Source organism: Puntigrus tetrazona, chromosome 20 (assembly GCF_018831695.1).
Source record: "Puntigrus tetrazona isolate hp1 chromosome 20, ASM1883169v1, whole genome shotgun sequence".
Taxonomy (NCBI): Eukaryota; Metazoa; Chordata; class Actinopteri; order Cypriniformes; family Cyprinidae; genus Puntigrus; species Puntigrus tetrazona.
The window spans coordinates 13,416,680-13,439,125 of NC_056718.1; the positions used below are offsets into that span (position 1 = coordinate 13,416,680).

The following is a 22,446-nucleotide window of genomic DNA, read 5'->3' on the forward strand; positions in this document are numbered from 1 at the left end:
CAAACCTTTGTGAACCGGTTCAAAAAGCATTTGACTCATTTCGTTCACGAGTCGGTAATGGCTAGCTTGCAAAACGGGCATCGCTAAACTGATGGGAATAAATGGGAAAATCACGTTGCGATTTGTCCGATTAGCATTTTTTTATAATTCTCGCTCAAATATGACAGTAAAACTGCTTCATGAATTGGTACACGAGGCAGCGCGAGCTAATGGTAATAAACCCGCTGTCGCGTTCGACAGCAGCATCGCCTCGCGCGTCTGCCTGACATATGATGAAGTTATTTCGCTCTCCACTGAATTAACTGAACACTTGCGCATCTCTGTTCAGAAGCATGTTGGTGCCATAGGGTTATTTTGTCACGCAGATGTCCTCCTTCCTGTCTGGATTGTTGGGTACGATTAGTTTTATGCAGTGCGTGCATTAGATAACATTTAGTGTCATCTTATTATTACACTAAACTAATGTCTTGTAGTTTAGTGCATGCAATTAAAAAATGTTTTCCTCTCTGAACAGTATTCTGCAGTTTCCTGCTGCATATGTACCTCTTGATCCTGCATCACCACCTTTGTGCAGCCTGAGAATGATAAACAAGTGCAGACTGAAATACTGCTTATTACAAAACGAACTGCTTAATGTAGGTATATTATTACACTGTACGTTGTATTCTATTACTCGTTACGTATTATTACTAATGCTTTTGTTTCATAATCGACAGCAATTCCAGAGTGCATTCTCCAACCTGCTATCCTTGAAAATATGTGCAACGTCGTCTCAACGGCTTACTTTAATAAAAATACAAAGTAAGCAGGACGCAAATAATCAAGCGGTCGAGCAGCGTCCCAGCGCTGCTATGAACAAAGACGTCCAGCAGAGGGAGCCCTTGGCTTATGTTTTGCACACATCCGGAACAACAGGGCTTCCCAAAATAGTGAAGGTCCCACACAGGTGTATTGTGCCTAATATTACACATTTAAGGTACGAACACGTTAAACTTTTAGTTCAAAAGTGCGTTTATAATGTAGTTTTATTGCGTCTGACCGTATGACACTTGATGTGTTTACTTGACAGCTATAGCAAAAATATTGCGTTGTAATTGGAGAACAGAATTCATAAAAGTAAATAATAATAAATGTTTTTTTTAAATACAGATCTGTCTTTAAGATGACGGCAGAAGATGTTGTATTTCTGTCCTCTCCGTTAACCTTTGACCCCTCTGTGGTGGAGGTGTTTTTGGCCCTGTCCTCCGGAGCGTGCGTCCTAATTGTCCCCTCAGCTGTTAAAAAGATGCCACGCAGACTTGCAAATGTGCTGTTTAGAAGAAACAAAACGACAGTCTTGCAGGCGAGTAACTTCATTCGTCACCGACCCATCAATCGCGGGGACAGACATCAGTGTTTACGACAGCCAACAATTAGAGATTTTACTAATCAGTTCACTTCATCTGTCTGTTTATCTCGTGAGCGCGTACACACTGTGAAGAGGAGATGATGGTAGTGGGTGTAGTGAGCTGAAAATCCTGCGTTATACAGCTTACAGAGATAATGAGTGTGCTCCTTGGCATTTTTTATTTTATCTACACGCACCGGCAATTTGTTTTCAATGTGTTACTGTAACATAATTTGCATCACTCAGAATTCCATTTCACCCTCGAGTTCGCCCAAAAATGTAAATTCTGTCATTAATTACCAACTCTTAATATGTTCCAAACTCGTAAGAACTATACAATATTTTTGATGAAATCTGAAGGCTCAAGTACGTAGTATGAGCGTGTCCACTGACGTCACACAGTCCATGAGACACCAGTGGACAGTGGGCTGTTTAGTTACACATGACTGACAATGAATAACATTTTTCTGACTCCGCATTTATACAGCGGCTGACACCCTTTACGTAAAGCTTCCTCCACACCACTAGGTGTCAGTCTGTTCTATACTAAAATATTATAATGAACTTTTATTAATTTTCCAGGCAACTCCCACTCTAGTGAGGCGCTTTGGAAAGCATGTCCTTCAGGAGGAGGTGCTTAGTGCTACTTCACCCCTGAGGTTACTGGCTTTTGGAGGAGAACCGTGTCCATCTATAAGTCTTCTCAAGAGCTGGAGGCAGGAAGGCAATGGCACACGCATCTGTAATCTTTACGGCACCACAGAGGTTTCTTGCTGGGCAAGCTGTTACGAAGTCCCAGATGAACACCTGTGCTCGGAAGACATGTGAGTAACACACAGAAATGAAAAAAAATGACAAGCACATCACAAAATGACAAAAAAAATTGTGGACACTGAAAATATGACCGCTAATTCAAAATATGTACGAAAAACACGAATAGTACGTAAATAATACTGAAATAACACTGGTAAAGATGACTCAGCCACAATAACAGTCATATTACCAGTCTATAGAGAATGTTTTCTCAAAGTACACTGCTTTATTTTGAATTGACGTAAATTATGCAAAATTATTATTATTGTTATTATTTAGCCATTTCTTGTAATGCATTGTTTGTTTATGTGTCATGTGTGTTATTTTAAAGAACTGATGAATTTGTGCCTCTTGGAGAGCCGATGTTGGATACCGTAATGGAGGTGAGAGACGAGACCGGACGTCCCGTCACTAAAGGAGAAGGACAGCTTTTCATTGGTATGGTACAGTTGTCTGAAAGACAAAAAAAATACAGTGAAAACGGTGAAATCATGAAATATTTGTTTTTGGTTTTACATTGTAATTTCGAATATATTTTATGTGATTTTTGAAGTTGAAATTTCAACAGCCATTACTTCAGTCTTCTGTGTCACATGAACCTTCAGAAATCATTATAATCTGCTGATTCGGCGCTCAAGAAACATTACTTCTTATCATAAAAGAACATTATTTAATTTATATGTATTTTGTTTGTAGCATTATAAACATTTTTATTGTCATTTTAATGCATCATTGCTCTATAAAAGCAATTATAAAAAAAAAAAAAAAAAAATTCTACTGACCCCAAACTTGTGAATGGTAGCGTACTTTAACATTCAGTTGTTGTTTTGCTTGTTCTTGTGTTTGTACAGTGAATCTCTGTCATTTTATTTAGGTGGTCAAGAGAGGGTGTGTCTGCTTGATGATGAAGAAACTGTAGCCGAGGGAACGATGCGTGCTACAGGGGACTGGGTGCAGGCGCGTGATTCCCAGGTGTATTTCCTGGGGAGGAAGGATCGACTCATCAAACGCTTTGGTCAGAGGGTACACCTAGATGCCTTGCAGCAGGTGGGTGATAAATAAAATCAAATCTAGGAGTGTTTCTAATAAAATATAAGAGTATTTACAGATACATATAATCTTATGTAATGATTTCTTTCTGCGTTCAGACCATTGAGAATTTGCCTCAGGTGGAGGCGTGTGCAGTGACCCTGAGTGAAGGTGATAGGCTGCTGGCGTTCATAGTGCTCACATCAGGCCAACCAGGAACCCTTTCGTCCTCTGAATTTCCTGATCGAAAACCTTTCCGATATTCTACACAGTCCTCTGAAGACCTCACCAACATCTCGAGAATCTCCGCCTCCCCCTCAATCAGAGTTATTGAAGGAGAGATTCGCCAGAGGTTATCGGAGCTTTTGGCCAGTCACAGCATTCCAGATACGATATTCTTCATCCCTGCTCTTCCACTCACCTCTCATGGCAAGTGAGCACCATGCTCCGAAGGCCTGTCCGTGCTAAGATCGATAACTATAAAGATAACTAACAGAAATTAAAATTCCAGTGATATTTTTCTCTTTGTGCTGTTATAGCTGTTGTGTGCACAATGTCTTCGAAAGTACCCTAATAGTTTAATTAAATTAATTTAAATTAAATAATTTAACCTTTTAATTAAATTAATCTTTTATGCTGCCAACCATTTATTCATTTATCTGTTTTAATTATACATTATGTATTAAATTTCAAATTTATATATATACATATATTTAACCCTAAAAGCATAAATAAAAATATTATTATTATTATTATTGTTAATAGACATTATTATTAAATAGTTATTATTGTTGTACTTTTTCCTTTTGTTTCATTAAGCTTTGGTATTTCTATAAACGTGTTTTCTGTGGTAATTTGTTACATGTATTTTTTTTTAGGAAAAATAGCCATTGACGAATTGCTGAGGATTTGTGACACTCAAAAACAAGATATAAATACACAAACTGTATGGAAAGACATTGAATCTGTGAGACTGAAGATAAAGACCTTGTGGAAGGTATAAATGGCATTTACACTTTTTGCACAAAATGTACTAGTCTTAATGTTCACACTTTATTTTACGGTCCAGTTCTTTATATTTATTAACTGTTATGACTTTTGCCGCAATAAACTCCTAATTACTGCTTAGTAAGAAAGTTGTTAAGTTCAGGTATTGTGTAGAATTAAGAATATAGAATATGATCATGAGAATTGGTCTCTGTACTGAAGTGTCACTGTTCTAATTGATTGATACATGGAAGTACTTCTTAAATAATATCTTTCACATTGCCTACTGAGTGAAACTGCCCTTGTGTGTCTGTCTGTGCATATTAGGAATGTCTTGGCCTCCCGAATGACACAGTGGTTTTAGAAGATGCACACTTCATGTTAAGTGGAGGAGACTCCCTTCAGGCCCTGCGTCTCTGTGATGAGATCACTGTTGCCATGGGGACAACCTCTGTGGGCTTGCTGGAGGTCATATTAGATGGCTCTTTCTCAGATGTGGTTAGCCACGTCATGTCAGAAACACATAACAATGTAATTCAGCCACCAAAGAAGAGATTGCTGGATGATTCAGGCTCGATAGTTTCACCCAAAAGACAACAGAAGGAAATGAACACAGCGAATGCTACAGAAAGCACGGTGGGTGTTGTAGTTCCCTCAGTGAGAAGGACTATGGGATTTGTAGTTGTCAGACGAGCTGGTGAGGTTAGTGATTGGGGTTGTTTTCGGAAAATGCTAGAAACAAACGAGAGCAAGCTTACAGTGACAAATACTTCGGAAGGCAGTTTAATATCTAATCCCGCTCGTGAATTTCTTAATATATCTCCTGCTATTAAAAAGATCAGAGAACACCATGTTCCTCAAGAAGTTACTGAGACATTATCTGTCAGTAAGAGCCCAGGTGAAGGTTTAAAGGAAGACCGTTCCATTTCTGATGTCCTTCCGCTGAGCCTGCGGGTCCTCTGGAGCTCAGACACAGGCAGGTGTGTGGATGCCTCTCCAGTGCTGCTGGTGGGTCCTGACAGGACCACCGTGTTCATTGGCTCTCACTCGCACAGATTGCAGGCGCTTGACCTGTCCAATGGAGAGGTCATCTGGGAGCGTATCCTTGGAGATCGACTGGAGTCTTCAGCTGCCATTTCCAGATGTGGAAGTCTTGTAGCAGTTGGTTTGTACTTGATTTTAGAATGCTTAATTTAATTTCTTTGTCATCCACATTTGTAACCTGAGTTGGACCCTTTTTCTCAGGCTGCTATGACAGACAGATATATTTCCTGGATGTCTCCTGTGGGAACACTGTGTGGACGTTTGAGACGGGGGATGTGGTGAAATGTTCCCCTACTGCAGACCCTAAAACTGGGCTGATGTTCACAGGGTCCCATGATGGTTTTGTTTATGCATTAGACCCACTGGTAATATATAAGATTTTTTTTTATATATATAGATTTTGTTAATCTTTTCATTTTTAGTTTAGTAACTTGTTTTGTGTCAATTAGTCTACAATAGAAAAAATAGTTTTAGTTAACACTAACAATATTTTTACAACTAAATATTTATTATTATTGTTTTTGTATATTACCTTGACATTTTACACACCTGTCTAAATTTCTCCCAGGCTAAAACTTGTATATGGCAGCATTTTTGTGGTGGAGGTGCTGTGTTTTCATCCCCTTGCATTCAGTCGTCTCCTAGACAATTATATTGTAGTACTCTGGGAGGGAATCTGCACTGTCTTGATCCAGTGAGTACATTTTTCATCTTCAGTAGAGTGAAAAAGACATATTGGTATTGAATGTTTAGGTTTAAACCAAGTTCTCTGATATGAAAGGTCTTAAGAATGGTGTGTATTCTGTAGGATCAGAGGTCATGTTTAAGGCCAATACGTGTCATTCTCCATTAATTGTCTGTACAGGACAGTGGAAAACACTTGTGGACACATTCCAGCAGTGTCCCGTTTTTCTCATCTCCATTCTGCTCTGATTCCTCTGTCTTCATTGGTTCTGTAAATGGACAAATTATTGGAATAAATCATTCTGGAGATAAGGTGAGGGAAAAAAGTAAAAGTTGCTCTAAAAGTAGATAAATGTACGTGACTTTCTTATTATGGACTTCACAGGTAGAGCAATAAACAACAATGCTTTGCTATTCTACTATGTATACTGCACTCATTTTTAAACCTTACTTTTAGCAAATTAAAAAGAGGCTTATGGTCTTTTACTCTTCAAATGTAATCCAGTAATATTACAGTTTACAGATTATTATGAGAATGCCTCCATTGATTTAAAATTATGAGATTGCATTTTGAGCACCAAAGCAACATTTCTTTTTTATTTTGTAGTTATGGGAATTCTCCACTAAAGGACCCATCTTCTCATCGCCATGCGTTTCCTCTTCGACATTTTGGACTAATCAGCAGGTTTCTATAACACCCAACAGAAGCACATCATCATTATCCAATCACACAGTCACATGTGGGTCACATGATGGTTATGTGTACTGTATAAATGGTGATAACGGATCATTACTGTGGCAGTTCCAGACCACAGGCAAGGTGTTCTCTACTCCCTTTGTGTTTGATGGTGATCCATGGGGTTTGAGGACACTAGTGGCTGTGTGCTCCACTGATGGAAAGGTGTGGATTTTAGATGGGGAAACCGGCACACTGAAGGCCACCCTGTCTTTGTCAGGCGAGCTTTTTTCCTCTCCTGTCATATGGGGGCAAAAGTTAGTAGTGGGATGTCGCAATGATTATGTTTACTGTCTAGAACTGACCAAACAGTGATTAATCACAATATGCAACTGGATGAACGTATTTTTATGGGTGACTCTCAAAGGCGCCTATTAAAAAAATACATGGATGTATTTCGTATGTATTATATTTACATATATCTTGCAAAATGCATACATTTTAGCTTTAATGTTCATGTTTGCTTTTGTACAAAAACAGGAGTTTCAATCCACCGAGTTCAAACAGCTTCCTTTAATTTTCTCTACATATTTCATAACATTTGCGTCACTTTTTCTGTAATGGGTTTTTCTAAAGTGGAACCAAAAAAAAAGTGCAATTATCAACAAACTTTTTGTTTTATTTCACATACAACACTGTTTACGCTACACTATTGCACACGACCAATGTAAAAACAAAGTGATGTGACTGCAGTTCAGGAGATCTCCATAGGAATACAGTCCGCTTCATTTCACTTCTATACATACATACATACCTACATACATTACATACATACAACATTACATTAGAGAGTGGAGTCAGTGGCTCTGCTGAGAGATCAAGGCTTCCATTTAATAACCATCATATAGCTTTTCATCCAGAGCAACTTCATCTACAAGGACAATCCCCCTTGGAGCGAACTGGGGTTAGCTGCCTTATTCAATGACGTAAAGGTGATATCCGTTAATAGTCTGTATGTTTTCTCACTAAAAATGCTTCCTTTTTTTGTAAAGGATTTTCCATTGGCTAGACCTCTTGTTCTTACTACCCTCCACCCTGGGACGTTGCATTTGAAACACTGATCTCCCATCACTTAGCCATGATGCATGTTTTGTTAATTAGCGGTAAAAGAGATGCTAGCACACGCTACGCTAGGATAGCATTGTTTATGTTACAGCAAGCAGGCGGAACCCAGGCAACCAATTCTACAGAAACAGGCGGGTATAGACACTGCAAGAAGTAGATTTATCATCGATTGACAGCACGGCTCAAGTGCATATATATATATATACTATGTCATGGAAACTTGAAGGAAAAATTCATTGTTAGTTAATTACATGAGTAAACAGTGCTGACGTGTCATTATCATGATGAGTTTTAGCAATAGTTAAAGTAGTACTCACAGTTGTCACGGACACAGTGAAGATCTTTTTACTTTGCCAAGATATCAAATATAATAAGTTAAGAAATAAAGTGACACCGCCTGTCCATTGACAAGGTCTATGAATGTTAACTCAGTTGAGTGTACACATGGGAAAAAAGAAACAACAAAAATTACAAAGCTGTTTGTCTGATTTACATGCTTGTGGGAGAGGAGTGGAATTTGTGAAATATTTCATCAGCTGTTATTATTAGCCCTTGAATTGCTTCCCAGATTTATCACCAATAGCAATAACACACCATCTTGTTTTACTTGAAATGTTACATTTGTACTTAATATGAACCACTCGTATTGTTTTAGCAATATCTAGAATCAACAGTTCGACATGCATTGTGTATATACACTGTTAACCAGTGGCAACTTCAAAGATATGAAGGGCTGCAACTTCTATGAAGATTATAGGGCTTGTTTGATTGGCTGTGACACAAATGAGTAAATATACTTTTGATGCATGTTGTTGCAATAATCCGGTATATTGAAAACCGGACAGGTGGGTTGATGTAAAGTTTATTCTTAGTGCGTCTGAATATTGGTACAATATTTTGTTTTTAAAATACCAAATACCAAATAGGACTTTTTGTTCAGAGTAAGAGGTGAGCTGGGGTGCTATTATGGCTAAATGATGTGGATGAAGGAGATGACTTATTTGCTTTTTCACTAGTCAGCAGCAATGGATCACTTGATGATCTGTGGGCAGTCACTCCAGGCTTTGGCCTTACGCTTTGCAAGGGCAAGCCACGCAGGCTCAGTAGAAACCTGGGTATTGTCACCAGGAGGGAAGCGCTTTGTCACATCTTTTGTTGCTGGCGGAGATGGTGTAGAGTCTGTTATTTCAACTGTCAAGAAAGAAAGAAAATCACTATAAAGAGTTGGATTTATAAAGAGATGGTTCTTTCATGCTTTTGTTGTGGTTAGAAGCCTCCATTTTAAAAACATCACATCATGATGGGAACCATGTCTAAATCCCACTCTGATGTCAGTTGCATTTCAGCTAGGAGAAAGTATGTGAAAGAAATAACAAAGCCTAACAACTGAGCATAAGACACAAAGTTAACAAAAACAGAGTAGTATAAAGCTACTGAAGGGAAATTTTGAATGATAATCCAGAATGAAAACTTCCTGACTTCCTGAGCCCATGTCATCCAAAATGTTCATATCTTTTTTCTTCAGTCTAAATGGAATTACCTGATTTTTGAGGAAAACATTCCAGGATTGTTCTCCATATAGTGGACCTAAAAGATGGCCAATGGGTTGAAGGTCCAAATTTCCGTTTCAATGTAGCTTTAAAGAGCTCTACATGATCCCAGCCGAGGAATAAGGGTCTTATCTGGAGAAACGATCTGTCATTTTTCTAAAAAAATAAAATAAAATAAATAAAAAAATATTTTTAACCACAAATTTTTGTCTTGTACTAGCTCTGCAATGTGTATGCACGACTTCTCACATAATTACATCGGAAAGGTCATGTGTGGTTAGTTCTTCCAAAAACTAATGTTAAACTAAGTTCAAAAAGGTACTATAGGGCAAAAAAAATCCATCACACTTTTTCCTCTAGCTTCAAAATTATCTGACATCATTGTTTTACCTTTTTTTTGCAAAAGAGAGTGACTTTCTTTGCATGTTCACTGTGTAAACACCATAAAGAGCCCTTTTATTGCTGCATTGAAAATGCAGTTTGGAGCTTCAACCCAGTGGCTTCTTTTTAAGTCCACTATATGGAGAAAAATCCTGGAATGTTTCCCTCAAAAACCTTTATTTATTTTTGACTAAAGAAAAAGGACAGAAATATCTTGGATGACTGGGGAGTAAATGTTCAGGATTTTTTTTCTCGAAGTGAACTACTCCTTTAATCAAATACACTTTTTGGCAACACTTTATTTTAAGGTATCATAATATAGAGTAATTACCTAATTAGTTACTTAGCAGTAGCCATTGTGTTTAAAATAAAAATAAAATGTACTTATCATGTAACTAAGTTATGGAACAGTCTGTAATTATGTAGACGTAACAGGCAGCTACTGTTACACATGTGAAAGTCTGCAACACATATGTGACAATCTTTTGGTTACATAAGTAGCTGTGCAGCAGATTCAGTCTGTTACAAATGTGACACAGTATCATCAACAAAATTACAAAATGTAAGTACAAACTGTTCCATAATTAAGTAACATGTACAACTACTACTACTAATTATTTACTGGGTGTATTATGAATATCTTAAAATAAAGTGATAACCTTTTTTTTTGTTTTTTTTTTACCTGTAACGGAGCTGGGCAAGGTATTGGCTTTCTTTAAGTTGTCGCGACGTTCAAAACGGGCCAGGAGTGTGTCTGGTCTCTTATTCTCATCTGCTGTTTGATGTTTAGGAGGGCTAGAACTTCCACTGCCCTTATCCTCTGTTGGACTGAGCATTCCAGCCTTTTAGAGACAAACAACACCATATTGTAATTATATTATGGCAAGATTTTGGACCAACAAGATTTCCTAAAGCACAAGGTTACCCAGCACAACATCACACAGAAGTATAAAACAAGTGATCAACAAAATGTTACTTGTGGCTGGTAAAATTTATGTAAAATTGAAAGCTGTTATTGCATTATATTGTATTGCATGTGGTTAAAGCACAATGCGATTACAATTTTACGTATAGTACCAACAGTGTAGCTAGTTAATGATAGTAGATTGTGTGGTTATATTGATAATCTATACATACGCTATCTCTGTCCTTAGCCTGTTTCTCAGCCAGCTTAGCTTCTCTCTGGCTCTTCCTATCCTCTCGGTTTTGCTGCTGTTCTCTGAAGCCTTTCTGTTTTTGTAGTGCTAGTGTTATCCAAAGTGGTCCTGTCTCTTTCTCGTGTGTCCGTGAGCTGTCCAGAGAGTGTCTAGCCTGCAAGGAGGGTTTTTCTGTGAAAGAGAACAAATGTAGAAGGTGTCAAATTGACAAACAAGTTTAGAAAGCATTTTTGAGTCTTCTATTCCTCTGTTGAAAAGGATTGTTGAATAAAGTTATTTTTGTTTTCACGCACACAAAATGTATACTTGTAGCTTCATAAAATTATGGTTGTACCACTGATGTCACATGGACTATTTTAACTATGTCCTTACTACCTTTCCAAACCCTGATCATGGTAGAAGTTCACGGAATATAAATAAATTGATGCTTCGCAAACATTATAATAATTGTGAAATTATTTCCAACCTTTTTTAATGAGTTCTGTCCTGCGATCTGTTTTTTCTCTCCATGGGATGCTGATGGATGGAAAAAATGACTTCTTTTCTTTAAGCTCCTCTTCGTTTTTTTGGGATGGTAGAGATGCTGCAACTTCTTCCTTATGATCGCTGCTCTGCTCAGTATCTACCTGTTCTGGTTGCCCTGTCCTTTGTGAAATCATATCCCCTGAAGTCCTTCTGCCTGGTTTCGGGAGCGGAGAGGGTGGAGGTGTGGCACCTTCAGATGGTTTGGGGGAGGTAGCTGGTTTTTGGTAAAGTGGAGGTTTGGGGACAAAGTTGTCACCTTCAGTGCGTGCCAAAGGGAGAGTATTTCTGCTAAACTTACTTCGAGATTCTTTACTGGGTGCTGCAGCAGTTCGAAATCCTGCAATGTCTTGTTGCGGAGAAACAGGGCTAGACTTTTCTGAGAGCGTAGAAGTGTCAGAATCCTGGTCAATGGAGGTCAGAGGCACTGGGACACCTTCAAAACTGTCTCCTGCACTGTACCTTTTTTTTCTCTTCTCTGCAGATTGTTCGTTATGAAAGCGAAGAGAGTAGTTGGTTCTTCTCAGTTTGATCCCAAAAGGTGAGGGCCGCTCATCACTACTCTGATCCTTCTGGTCCCCTTCATCCTTTGCATCCAAATCCTCTGATTCTGCCTGACTTGAGGATCCAGTCTCGGACCTCTGTGACTTGGGAGATCCATGTGGCGGACTGGGAACAAGGAAGGAGGGGAGGTCTTTGGCAAACATGCATTCTTCAGCACTATCTGCAATGCGGACAACTTTGCTTCCCCTGTTCTGGATCTTTGTACCTAAAGAGGGCAACTCTGATTTTTGGACAGAGGAAGTTTCCATAGATGCTGATTCTATTTTCACACCTTCTTTGTCTTCCTGACCAAAACTTTCTGAGTTCCTGTTGGAATCAGCAAATTTCTTTCTAGCTGGTGTGATTGAAAACTTAGCACTGGCTGACATGGTTTTCCTGAGGTTGGTGTGAGAGAATGGCACTGTATTTAGATCCTCACTTATTGGCCTGCGACTCTGATCTGGATATTCTGGATATTTTCCATCCTCAGCACCTTTAAAAATTTTTGACCGGATACTTGCCCATTCTGCCAGGACAGCAGCGTTGGATTGGTCTACAGATAAGGAAGACTCATACAAGGATTTGGTTTTTCCAGATTTACGATCTGGAGAAGTCTTGCTCTTAGTAGGAGGAGTGCCCATGCCCTTTTTGCCTTCTGAAAGACCAAGAAGGGACTTGCAGGCTGTGTCCTTGATCTGATCTAGATTGACTGCAGTTCCACAAAGTTGGGCTCCTGTCACAAGAATTGCAGTGTGTGGGACATAAAGAGATGAAGACAGAGTTGGTGAATCTGTGCAACCTGGTGAAGAAGCTTTGGCTCCCTCCCTAGTTTCAGCTGTTGTTTCACCTTGTTGACCAGTTGTTGGAGTAACAGGAGTGAGGTTGACCTTCTGGAATAGAATCTGCTTCTCGCCTGAAGAGACCTTGAAAGTGAAGGGTCTCTGTCGCTCCTCCATCTCTCTCCATCTCAGTTCCTCTGCTTTTCTTTTCCATTCTGGGTCAGTAGCTCCAGCTTTCTCCTCTTGCCTATTTCTTTCCTCCTCCTCCTCCTCTAATCTTTTCCTCTCAGCCTCCTCTTTTCGGCTCCTTTCCTCCTCACGGAGACGTTGCTCTTCCTCTCTCTGCTGTTTCTCCTCTAACTCTTGAATCCTACGTTGTTCTGCCTCCTCCTCCTCTTTTCTTCTTTTCTCCTCCTGCTCCCTTTTTCTTTCCTCTTCCAGACGGAGACGCTCTGCCTCAAGTTCCTGCTGTCTTCTCTCCTCTGCTCTTTTTCTTTCCTCTTCCTCTTTCCTCCTCCTTTCCTCCTCTTGCCTTTTTCGCTCTTCCTCTTCTCTTTGTCTTTCTTCCTCTTCCCTTTCTTTTCTCGCCTCTTCCTCTTGTTGCTTCCTCTCCTCTTCCTCCTTTTGCAGCCTTTCCTCTTCCTGTCTGCGCTGCCTTTCTTCTTCTAGCCTTTGCACCTCGATTCTCCTCTGTTCCTCCATCTTTCTCTCTTCCTCTTGTTCCCTTCTCTGAAGCTCAAGGCGTTCTAGCTCCTCTTCATCAAATCTTCGCCTCATCGATTTCTCAGTGGGTTCATAATCCTCTTTGCTTCTAATGTTATAGTCTTCTCTTGACAAATCAAAGACATCATCGTCTTTTTGTGTTTCCGATTCCTCTTGCATTTCAGAGAGATCATCTTCGTGAAACTCCTGAAATATGTGAAATTTACAGAAGTTATTGCCTACTCTCACAGCAGCTGAAATAATTAAATGTCAAAACATAATTTTGATGGCGAATTGTAATCCAGAAAGGATTTTATGAAACACATGTGAATGAAATTATGTTCCATTTACAGTATATTTGTATTCAAAAAAACAACCAGTTTGAAGGGAGCATATTTTGCTTTTTGGGTTAATATGGGTTTCAAATTCTTAACATGAAATTCAAAAACATCACATCACTGACTCAAGCATAAGACAATTAGAGATTAGACTGTACAGAAATTTTAATCTACATGCTAATATACACTATATAGTGTATAATATACTTATAGTCACGCAATACTGATGTTGTTAACATTAATAATTTGAAAATAAAGTACAACAATAATTTGCAGGGTTTGATTTGATTATGAGCTAACTAACCGTGCAATTTAATCACCATTAGTAGCACAATTTTATGTAATGCTTTTTCCCTCAGTTGGTCAGAACAAAGAGTGGCAGACCTATTGTTCAGATGACAATAATATCTGGTAAAAATTCTTATTTGTGCCATATATTCCAAGATGTGGTTCAGAATCTGTAATTACTAATTACAGGATTCCCACTGGTGCGATGACTGACAGCTACACATTCACCTTAAAACATTAGATTCATCCATGTTACTACACTAGAGCACAAGGAACCGCAATACCAAGTTTTCAAACATAGATGGCGACAAAGAGGCAAAACTTATGAACTACCGTTTTAAATAAAGAAGGAATAACAAAATAAAAGTGATCCATCTTTCATACAGCGTTATTGTGTGTGTCATGTGAAAAGCATGATGCATTGCCATAGAAACAGTAAGGGGAAATTATCTAAAATAAGGGTTGCCTAAAAAAAAAACTCACTCTGGGGGGACCGCTAGAATACATACACAATACATAAAAACTATCCCAACAAACACTGTTCACATTTTAATGAAGGCCTTTCTCTTTACCTGTGTGAACCTTCTGTGTTTGCGTGACACCCTCTGGTTCTTCGGTTTGACAGAAAGTTTATGTTTGGCAGCAGTGTTGTCCAAGCGGGGGACAGATTGAGGGACAGCATCGAGATTGATGGACTCAATTGTGCCAGGGGGAAGGGGGCGCTTGGTGCGTGGGGATTTGACTGGAGTTCTGTGCTGGACCATGTCATGGCTAACAGCCTAATTGTGAAGCAAAAACACAAACAAGTTTGTGGCTATGCAGAGCAGAAAGCATGTAATAGAAATCAATCTATTCACACTCTGACAGTTTCCTACAGATTAACTAGAGTACACCATTAGTAACAAGGTTACTGAAAAAATGTGTATCTTGAATGCACTAAAAGTTGCTTTCAATAAAAATGCCTGACAAATGCATAAATGTACATTTTTGCAAGTGAGGTAATCTGTCTTATAACATTACACTCTAAAAATAGAGCAATGATTGTTAATAGTCCATATAAATGGTCAAAGCTAGTATATAAACTTTTAGTGTTGCATCATTTATGCAACTAGTGGGCACATCAATTTGGAGATTAACTTACTTTTTCCTTGGCTTCAGGCTCTGGTGGCTCTGGTGGCTCCACCTGAGCAAGAACCCTCAGTGGACTTTGTGGTAACTCTTCTTCATCTGAGCTACCTTCATCTCCCTCACTCTTTCTAAGTGAAGGAGGTCTCTGACCAAACTTGATATTATGTCCAATTTGCCTCTATCAAGAAAAGCATACAGAGTGCATTTTTTGTTTGTTGGTTAGTTTGTTTTTTTGCCTTGTTAGTCATATTAGAGAAAACATGACAAAAACATGACAGGTCCTAAAGATACCAACATAAAACTGTTTAAAAGAAAGTGTACAAATTTGGTGCAATGCTTATATGAATGTTGTGTTAGTGAAGTTTAGTGCTTAATTAAAAATGTTCATATGCCAAAGACTTGTTGGCATATGAACATTTTTAATTATAACCTGTTTGAGTGAAAAGTCTCACCTGAATGTTCCTAACTTTGTCTGAAACGTTCTCCTGGGACATCGTCTGTCCTGGATATGTCTTCTCAGAGTCCTCTGGGATAAATACACTCTCGTGTGAAAAAGCTCTGGACCCAAGGGTGTTTATCTCCCTGTGAACGTAGATGTTAACTCACTGTTTAATTAGAACATTTCTGTTCATGTTTTTAGTATGCACTTCAACAAATAAACTGAGCATCTAAAATAAACACAATATATTTTGCATACATTACAAAAGACAGACCCAGCTAAAATGGTTATAAAGTTTTACCTTAGACACTCATCATTTTCCTCCTTAACTGAGGCCACCCCATTGCAAACATCATCAGTGGAATGGCTAGGTTTAAGTTCAGATGCCTCAAACCCACGTTCTGCTTCCCTTCTTTTCTTTTTTCCAAATAGACGCCGGAATGGCTGGAATTTGCCCTGCCGTCGCCGCTCTGGTAAAAATGGGGTCGGTGGGGGCAAAGAAAGGTGATAAGTAGTAAGTAGCAATAACCGTACAGTTTATTTTGCTAATTGAAGTTCATGAAATGTAGGACCATAAACTTTACTCTCACACATTTTTTACGTTAATGTCAGCCCTGTAATCCACATGAGCAACCGTAGATGAGACACAATAGATGCAGCAACCACACAACTGTTTTTTGCTTTTAAATAATACTCCAGTCTACACGTATAAACAACTGAGCATCTAATATATCGTCCAGATTTTTGAAGGGCAGGATGACCGGGGTCTACTCTTAACATCTTAACTTCACTGGAAGCTTAGCTTATGCTTAAAACTGCTTGGATGGATATGTATTGTGAAGTGGTATACAAATAAATGAACTCTACTGGGTTGTGGGTTTTATTTAATGCTAATGCTAAACTACTTTCTTTCTCATCGGTTACTTCTGATAACGTATACACTGAGGATATAATCTGGGCTTCATAACCAACAAACACTAAACAATTTATTTCTAATCACAACCCACAACAACCTTAAAGAAAACAGAATCATTTTCAACCTACCAATTAAAGTGGAAATCTGCAGGTGCAAAGTGTCTCTGGCATGACTGAATCATACAGTTCCCATGTAACAGCGTTAAACCAATGATAAGGCAAGGGACCTTTGGTTTGTAAAGAGTGCTGTGGAGAGGCTCCACTTCCTGAGACTAGAAAGTTATTAGGAATCATAAACACTACGGAGATAAGAGTAGCTTAAAAACACTTTTTATGAATTTTTATGAAATTACATATAAAACATGTCAAACTAAATATTAGCTATATTAAAAGTTTGTGACCTGTAAGATTTCTTTGTTTTTGAGATAAGTCTCTCCATAGCTGTTTATTTGATCAAAGAATCATTAACACAGCAATATGGCGATGCATTATTGCAATTTAAAATATCTTTTCTATTTATCTAAAATAATTTTTTTCTGATGATAAAGCTGAATTTTCACATGATTATTCATAAATCATTCTAATATCTACATATCTACATTATAATATATGTCTGTGTGAATTTTATAATATAATATTATAATATCTTTTTTGGTCTCTCTGAAGGTATTATAAGTACAGCACTGTGCCAGCCAAGAGCGAAACATCTCCAGACTCTGTTTTCTGTTTTTGTGGATGTCTGTGTGTATGAAGGCTCAAGAGTGTGTATGTGACCGACTCTAAGTGAAATGGCTGGGGTGACAAGGCCACTCTACACCACAGAGTAGATAAATTCAGCGGGAGATCAGCGTGGATCTGTTACAGGCTAAAAGTGGAAAGTAGTGTGGAGTTACACAGCAAGTAAGTGTTACTGCTCAAAACGCAGTGGAACAATAACAAAGAAAGTAAGTAATGTGGTACCTGTTGTCAGTGACTGCTTCTGTTGTTATTCTCATGCGAATTCCTGACGTTATTACCGCTCCAGAGTTTACTGCTTTATGAGCGTATATGACTGGATGATTTTATGATTTCTCATATTTTCTCTCGTCATTTCCCTCTCAAAGCCCCGTCCAAGTCACAGTCTGTTCCCAGCTGCTACTACTCCATTTCTCTGGCCCACAATGCAGTGCTGCAGGCGTCCTCAATCGCTGAGGCATATGATGTGAGTGGACACCACTCAGCCAGAGAAACAGCCCTCAATGCGTCTCCCTTGCACTCCTCCGTACTACAACCACTGTACACTCAAACACAGCCTACCTGCTCCTATGAGTGTCAGTATTAGTGCTAAATAAAGTCACTCAGACCTGACTGTTCCCCTCACTTCTTCACAAAAGCCAAAACACACACCCGTCCCACTTGACAACATAAGAATACTCAACCTTGCTCCTCGCACTCTTGTCATACAATGTTTCTCACTAGTGCAGCAAAGCCAGTAACTTGTTTTTTTGTCCCACCTGAACCTGACTGTTCCCCTCACATTCGAAATTTCAGCATTAGTACATGACTAATTGATATTTATCATAACAACATAATTGGCACTGTTCCTTTTGTTGCACTTGATTGCCTAATATTAGTCTACTTCTAACAACATGAAGAAACAAGTTCAAACTAAAGCATGCCGCACTTCAGCTGGAACCATGAAATAAGTCACACGTGAGATACATTAATGTTAATAAGTTAAATGAGGTTATAAAGTTTGAGGGCACAAGGTTCACTCGAAAAGGTGTGTAATACTGAACAACAACAACACGCGATTAAGTCACTTTTAAAGGAATAATTCACACAGAAATGAAAATCGTTTACTCACGCTCATTCCTTTCAAATCAGTGTAACTCTCATTGTTCCCAGGAACAAAAAGGAGAAATTTTGGAGAATGTGATGGTCACTCTGCAGAATAAGGACTGGAGACAAAAAATTTACAAAAGCACCATAAAAGTGGTTCATGTGACCTATAAAGCCAATAGATCAAAGTTTTTTATGAAAGATTTCGGCAGTCAACTCTTATTGGATTGTAAATGAGTTAGCAATGTCTTAAAAGCTCTAATTCAAATTTAGCTCATGTTTTCAAATATCTTGTACAAGTCACATGAATCACTTTTGTGGTGGGTTTGCATCCTTCTTAAAGCTTGAAATGTCCTGTCTTCCCATCCTCTTTCATTGTAATGGCATGGAAAACAAATTCAAAGAAAATCTATACAATTTCTACTTTTGTGTTCCACAGAAGGAGAAAGAAGTCATATAGGTTTTTAAAGAAATGTGGGTGAGTAAATACTGAGACTATTGTCATTTTTGAATGAATTTTCCTTTAAAGACACACAGGCACATGCACACAGACACAGCACGCAGTTTATGTTTTTGTGCCCCATTTTGAAACAGCGCACAGTTCCTAAAGAGACAGCACTGATGTTTTGAGGCATTTAGTCACTGTCACTTTAAGAGCAGGCGGTTTGCAAAGATCCTCACTCTGTTTTTGTTTACCTGGGCCTTCAGATACTGTTACCTCTACCCGCGCGTCAAGCTTAGCCTCCTTACTGTCCGTCGCCATGGTTGCGACAGGCTTTGTCTGCAGCAAGGGTAGAGGGGGGGATAAGCGTGAACACAGAGGTATTTTCCTCATTGATGTGTTTGGTTTGTGTGTGCAAGTCTGCGTAGAAATGGAAGGAGATGACGACAATGATAGCAGATATAAAGGCTTACAGAGATCATGAGACACTTATATAGCCTTTCTTTTTTCCCCTTGGCTCTTCTGGGCCCTTTTTGTTATTATCATCATAGTCTGTTTGTGTTTGTACACAGTCTAGTTTGCTTTTTGTCCTGGGTTTATATTTTTGCAATGACTTGTTTGTTTGCAAAGAACAGGAGCATCTCTTTGTCTTTTCTCAGTGGGAACTGAAGAATGAAATTCCTCATATTTCAAGCATATCACAACCTTATACTAAGGGGACATATTCATATGAATATATGTTATAATGTCATAGCTGTCTGTAATGCCTCTACAACTATTGCAACTTAACATTAAATCAATGTCCATTTTATTTATTTAGTTTTTATTTTATTTAGTAGCCAATAAATTGGCTAATACTGTAATCTGGACATTATTGCAAAATAAATCTCTTCAGGATAATATATGACAACCGTCCTGACAGGATTTTTTGTTGTTTTTGTTTTTTTTTTTTTAATAATCAGCTGACTGAAAGAACAATGTGTGAACAATACTTCTAATTTATATACAATTCTAATGTAGATAGAAAAAATGCCATGTGCTTCAAAAATATGGTTGTGTTAATGCAAAGCAGTATATATAAAAATGTTTTGTTAACAGCTTACCACAGATTCCATTCAAATTCTCATGCATAATATCATGTTGATAAGTCAGTGTTAATTAAGTACTAAAGTACAATGAGGTTTTATTCTTCCATATTGCTGCTGGGATTTTTACATGTGTTCATTCAGAATGCCAGGACACGAACTGCCAAGATTTAAAATGTCGTTGGTTTTCAAAACACATTCCCTCAAAACCTGCCTTCCTTTTGGCAAACAAAAACCTTTGGGCAGCACAGTATTGCACTAACTGTTAAACACAGCAAACTGTAAATGATTACAGTCTTACATCATCATTATGTGCAATTGTGCTGTTTCTCTTTGTATGAGAGGACGGTCTCCTCTAACGGCTCACAGGGTCGTCCTGAAAGTCTCTCTGTCTGAGCAGGCCCAGCTGTGACAAAAAAATGACTGTCTGTTTTTGATTCTGGTCCAGATGTGTTTGTGCACGTGCATCTGAGACTGCAACGCAAGAGTGCAAGAGTGCTGTGTTTTTAGTTCACATGTTAGCCAATGATCTTGCCTGTATTGTGTGCATAATAGAAGCTCCAGACAAAATAATGATGGCATAAGCACAAGTCGCAGCCACATGCACTGCAGCAGGACATTGAAAATACCTCAGACAAACAGAAAAGGCAGTAAGTTAGCTGCTAAGTTAGCATTAGCTGCTATAGCGCTAATTTACCCCACTGCTGATGTTTAAAGGTACAGTCTGACCTCACTACCAGGCTATAAAACCAAGAGCAGCTCTAACCATCATTACAAACATTTCTAGCCCAGACCTGCCTCTGTTTGAGCAAACCAGTGGACTATAAAATGTAAGTGGATTCCTGGAATGGTGCCCCTGTAACTCCTGAACCTAAAAGCTATGCGAGTCATTATAGATGCCATAATGACCCTTATATATAAGATGACACACCCAATGAGTGTTCCTAAATACTGCAAATAAAATTTAGGAAAGATGAGGTAGCACTAGTAAGCTGCCAACGGCTAAAGTTAGTGACTAAACAAAATACAATACTGTTCAAACATGGTATTTAACAGAAGAAATTAATATTTTTATTTAACAAGGATGCATTAAATTGATCAAAGTTAAATTAAATTAGCACCACATAAGCATATTAGAATGATTACTGAATACTGTAGCAATGGCTGCTGAAAAAATAAATGCAGCAGTAAGAAATGTAATGTTTTGAAATCTATTTTGTTTTTTCAAAGAACCTCAAGTATTTGAACAGTAGTGTAAATGAAATGTTTCCAGTTCATTTACACTCTTTCCAGGATGCTGTCTTAAAAGAATTAACACTAATTGAGCAACCTTTCCACAAAAGAAGCATAAAGTATTTGAAGCAGAATAGACAATGTTTGTAATGTGGCCTAGAGGCAACATGCATGCATTTACACAGAAATCACAATTTTACAACATTGTTCGTGGCCATTTTTTAACATAATGTTGCCTTCTGTGTTGATTCTCATGTACAGCTGATAGAACACAGCATGTGTGGATATTGCTATGACAACAGCAACATTACGGGTGATTCTGATGTAGCATTTCATCTATACAGAACGAAAGGCTACTACAGGATGATGGTCGGAGCTGGCCTTTTTAAATAAAGTCGGGCTACGTAGCTGTGATTTTATCCTAAATCAAATGTAATGAATTAAGTATTAAGGGTGAAATGTTCTTGTTTTGCACAAAAGGCTGTATATTATAATGATAACAAGGTAGCTTCACTTGTATAATGGAACGGCTTGAAGGAACAGCTAGAAATCACTGAAGCAAAATGGGATGGCTGACTGCACAGCGTATAGCAAAGCTTGTCTAGCTGCCTGTGCTTACTGAGCACAAAAGCACTTTTACCTAGTTCAGCCGCGCAGCTGGAAAGAGCTGCACACCACTGAAGGAAAACCTTAGGGAACATGGATTCAACCTTCTGCACCTTGTTTTACAAAGCTCTGTTGCTGCTCCTTGGTGCTTTAGGGAAAAATATAACAAAACCATTGAATCACAGCTTATAGAGCTCTATAAAATATAGTAATAATAGCATGCCATATCTTAAAAGTCTTTATTGAAGTATGAATAAATATAATTGTGTTGGTTCTGGATGAATGATGGTTATGGAGATCAGATGAACACAGATATTTCATCAATAGCCCATAAGACTTAATTGGATGTCAGGGTTGCCTTTCAAGCTTGACGTCAGCATTATGAACCAGGCAATTCTGATCCAAACATTACTCTTATGAACTGAACCCTGTGCAACTTGCAGTAATATAAATAGGAATCGGGGCTAGTTGTCACACTTTTTGGTTTGCTCAGTCAACCTTGAACAGTATTAACCAGAAAAAAAAACATATAGCGCTTTTTGGGTTACTTTTGTCCCATTCGGAAGCTTTCAACCAAATATACATGTGAAATATTTTAGCATATAATAAAGCATGAAAATATCAAATTATATTAGATTATAACATATAAAACATGACAGCTTGCCCCAGCATATCATTTCTACTGTATGAAAATGTCTAGAACATAGTTCAAACTTTATTCAAATAAATAGTTGAATTAATTTTTTTAAAATAACAACTGCTAACAAACAAA

The 22,446-nt window shown here is 38.3% G+C and overlaps 2 protein-coding genes across 6 annotated transcripts in view; one reads left to right on the plus strand and one right to left on the minus strand.

The window, feature by feature from the left end:
• Positions 1 to 17,834, plus strand: aasdh (aminoadipate-semialdehyde dehydrogenase). 4 transcript variants are annotated; one of them, XR_006247292.1, is made up of 17 exons: positions 2 to 393; positions 515 to 635; positions 717 to 976; positions 1,150 to 1,342; positions 1,970 to 2,211; positions 2,532 to 2,638; positions 3,075 to 3,247; positions 3,349 to 3,658; positions 4,108 to 4,226; positions 4,544 to 5,381; positions 5,462 to 5,625; positions 5,829 to 5,954; positions 6,126 to 6,257; positions 6,552 to 6,629; positions 16,005 to 16,086; positions 17,241 to 17,387; positions 17,591 to 17,834. XR_006247292.1 is itself a non-coding variant. In XM_043220404.1 (15 exons), the coding sequence occupies exons 1-15, from the start codon at positions 180 to 182 to the stop codon at positions 6,993 to 6,995; spliced, it is 3,327 nt and encodes a 1,108-aa protein (XP_043076339.1). In that variant the 5' UTR covers positions 1 to 179; the 3' UTR covers positions 6,996 to 7,184. The 4 variants fall into 4 exon arrangements, 3 of the variants coding, with proteins under 3 accessions (XP_043076339.1, XP_043076338.1, XP_043076340.1); XM_043220404.1 differs by lacking the exons at positions 16,005 to 16,086; positions 17,241 to 17,387; positions 17,591 to 17,834 and having other exon boundaries at positions 1 to 212; positions 329 to 393; positions 6,552 to 7,184; XM_043220405.1 differs by lacking the exons at positions 17,241 to 17,387; positions 17,591 to 17,834 and having other exon boundaries at positions 16,005 to 16,610.
• Positions 7,279 to 22,446, minus strand: part of cracd (capping protein inhibiting regulator of actin dynamics) — a 23,431-nt gene continuing 8,263 nt past the window's right edge. The window contains exons 1-10 of one of the 2 annotated variants that reach the window (XR_006247291.1): positions 19,005 to 19,672; positions 15,874 to 16,042; positions 15,586 to 15,715; positions 15,147 to 15,311; positions 14,578 to 14,784; positions 11,300 to 13,586; positions 10,814 to 11,004; positions 10,359 to 10,518; positions 9,286 to 9,451; positions 8,796 to 8,936 (exon numbers count right to left, since the gene is read on the minus strand). Coding sequence is in view for 1 of the 2 variants with exons in the window: in XM_043220402.1 (XP_043076337.1) it covers positions 8,776 to 8,936; positions 10,359 to 10,518; positions 10,814 to 11,004; positions 11,300 to 13,586; positions 14,578 to 14,784; positions 15,147 to 15,311; positions 15,586 to 15,715; positions 15,874 to 16,042; positions 21,709 to 21,769 (3,531 nt within the window). In the remaining variant the exon portion in view is untranslated. Of the gene's footprint in view, positions 8,937 to 9,285; positions 9,452 to 10,358; positions 10,519 to 10,813; positions 11,005 to 11,299; positions 13,587 to 14,577; positions 14,785 to 15,146; positions 15,312 to 15,585; positions 15,716 to 15,873; positions 16,043 to 19,004; positions 19,673 to 21,708; positions 21,823 to 22,446 lie in introns of those variants that run through there. The other variant, XM_043220402.1, reaches the window with a different exon arrangement.

Coding starts and splice junctions, on each gene's coding strand:
- aasdh (XM_043220403.1), top strand. CDS start 92: ATGGGAATAAATGGGAAAATCACGTTGCGATTTGTCCGATTAGCATTT. Junction 977..1,149: donor CCTAATATTACACATTTAAG/GTACGAACACGT, acceptor TTTTAAATACAG/ATCTGTCTTTAAGATGACGG. Junction 3,248..3,348: donor ACCTAGATGCCTTGCAGCAG/GTGGGTGATAAA, acceptor TTCTGCGTTCAG/ACCATTGAGAATTTGCCTCA.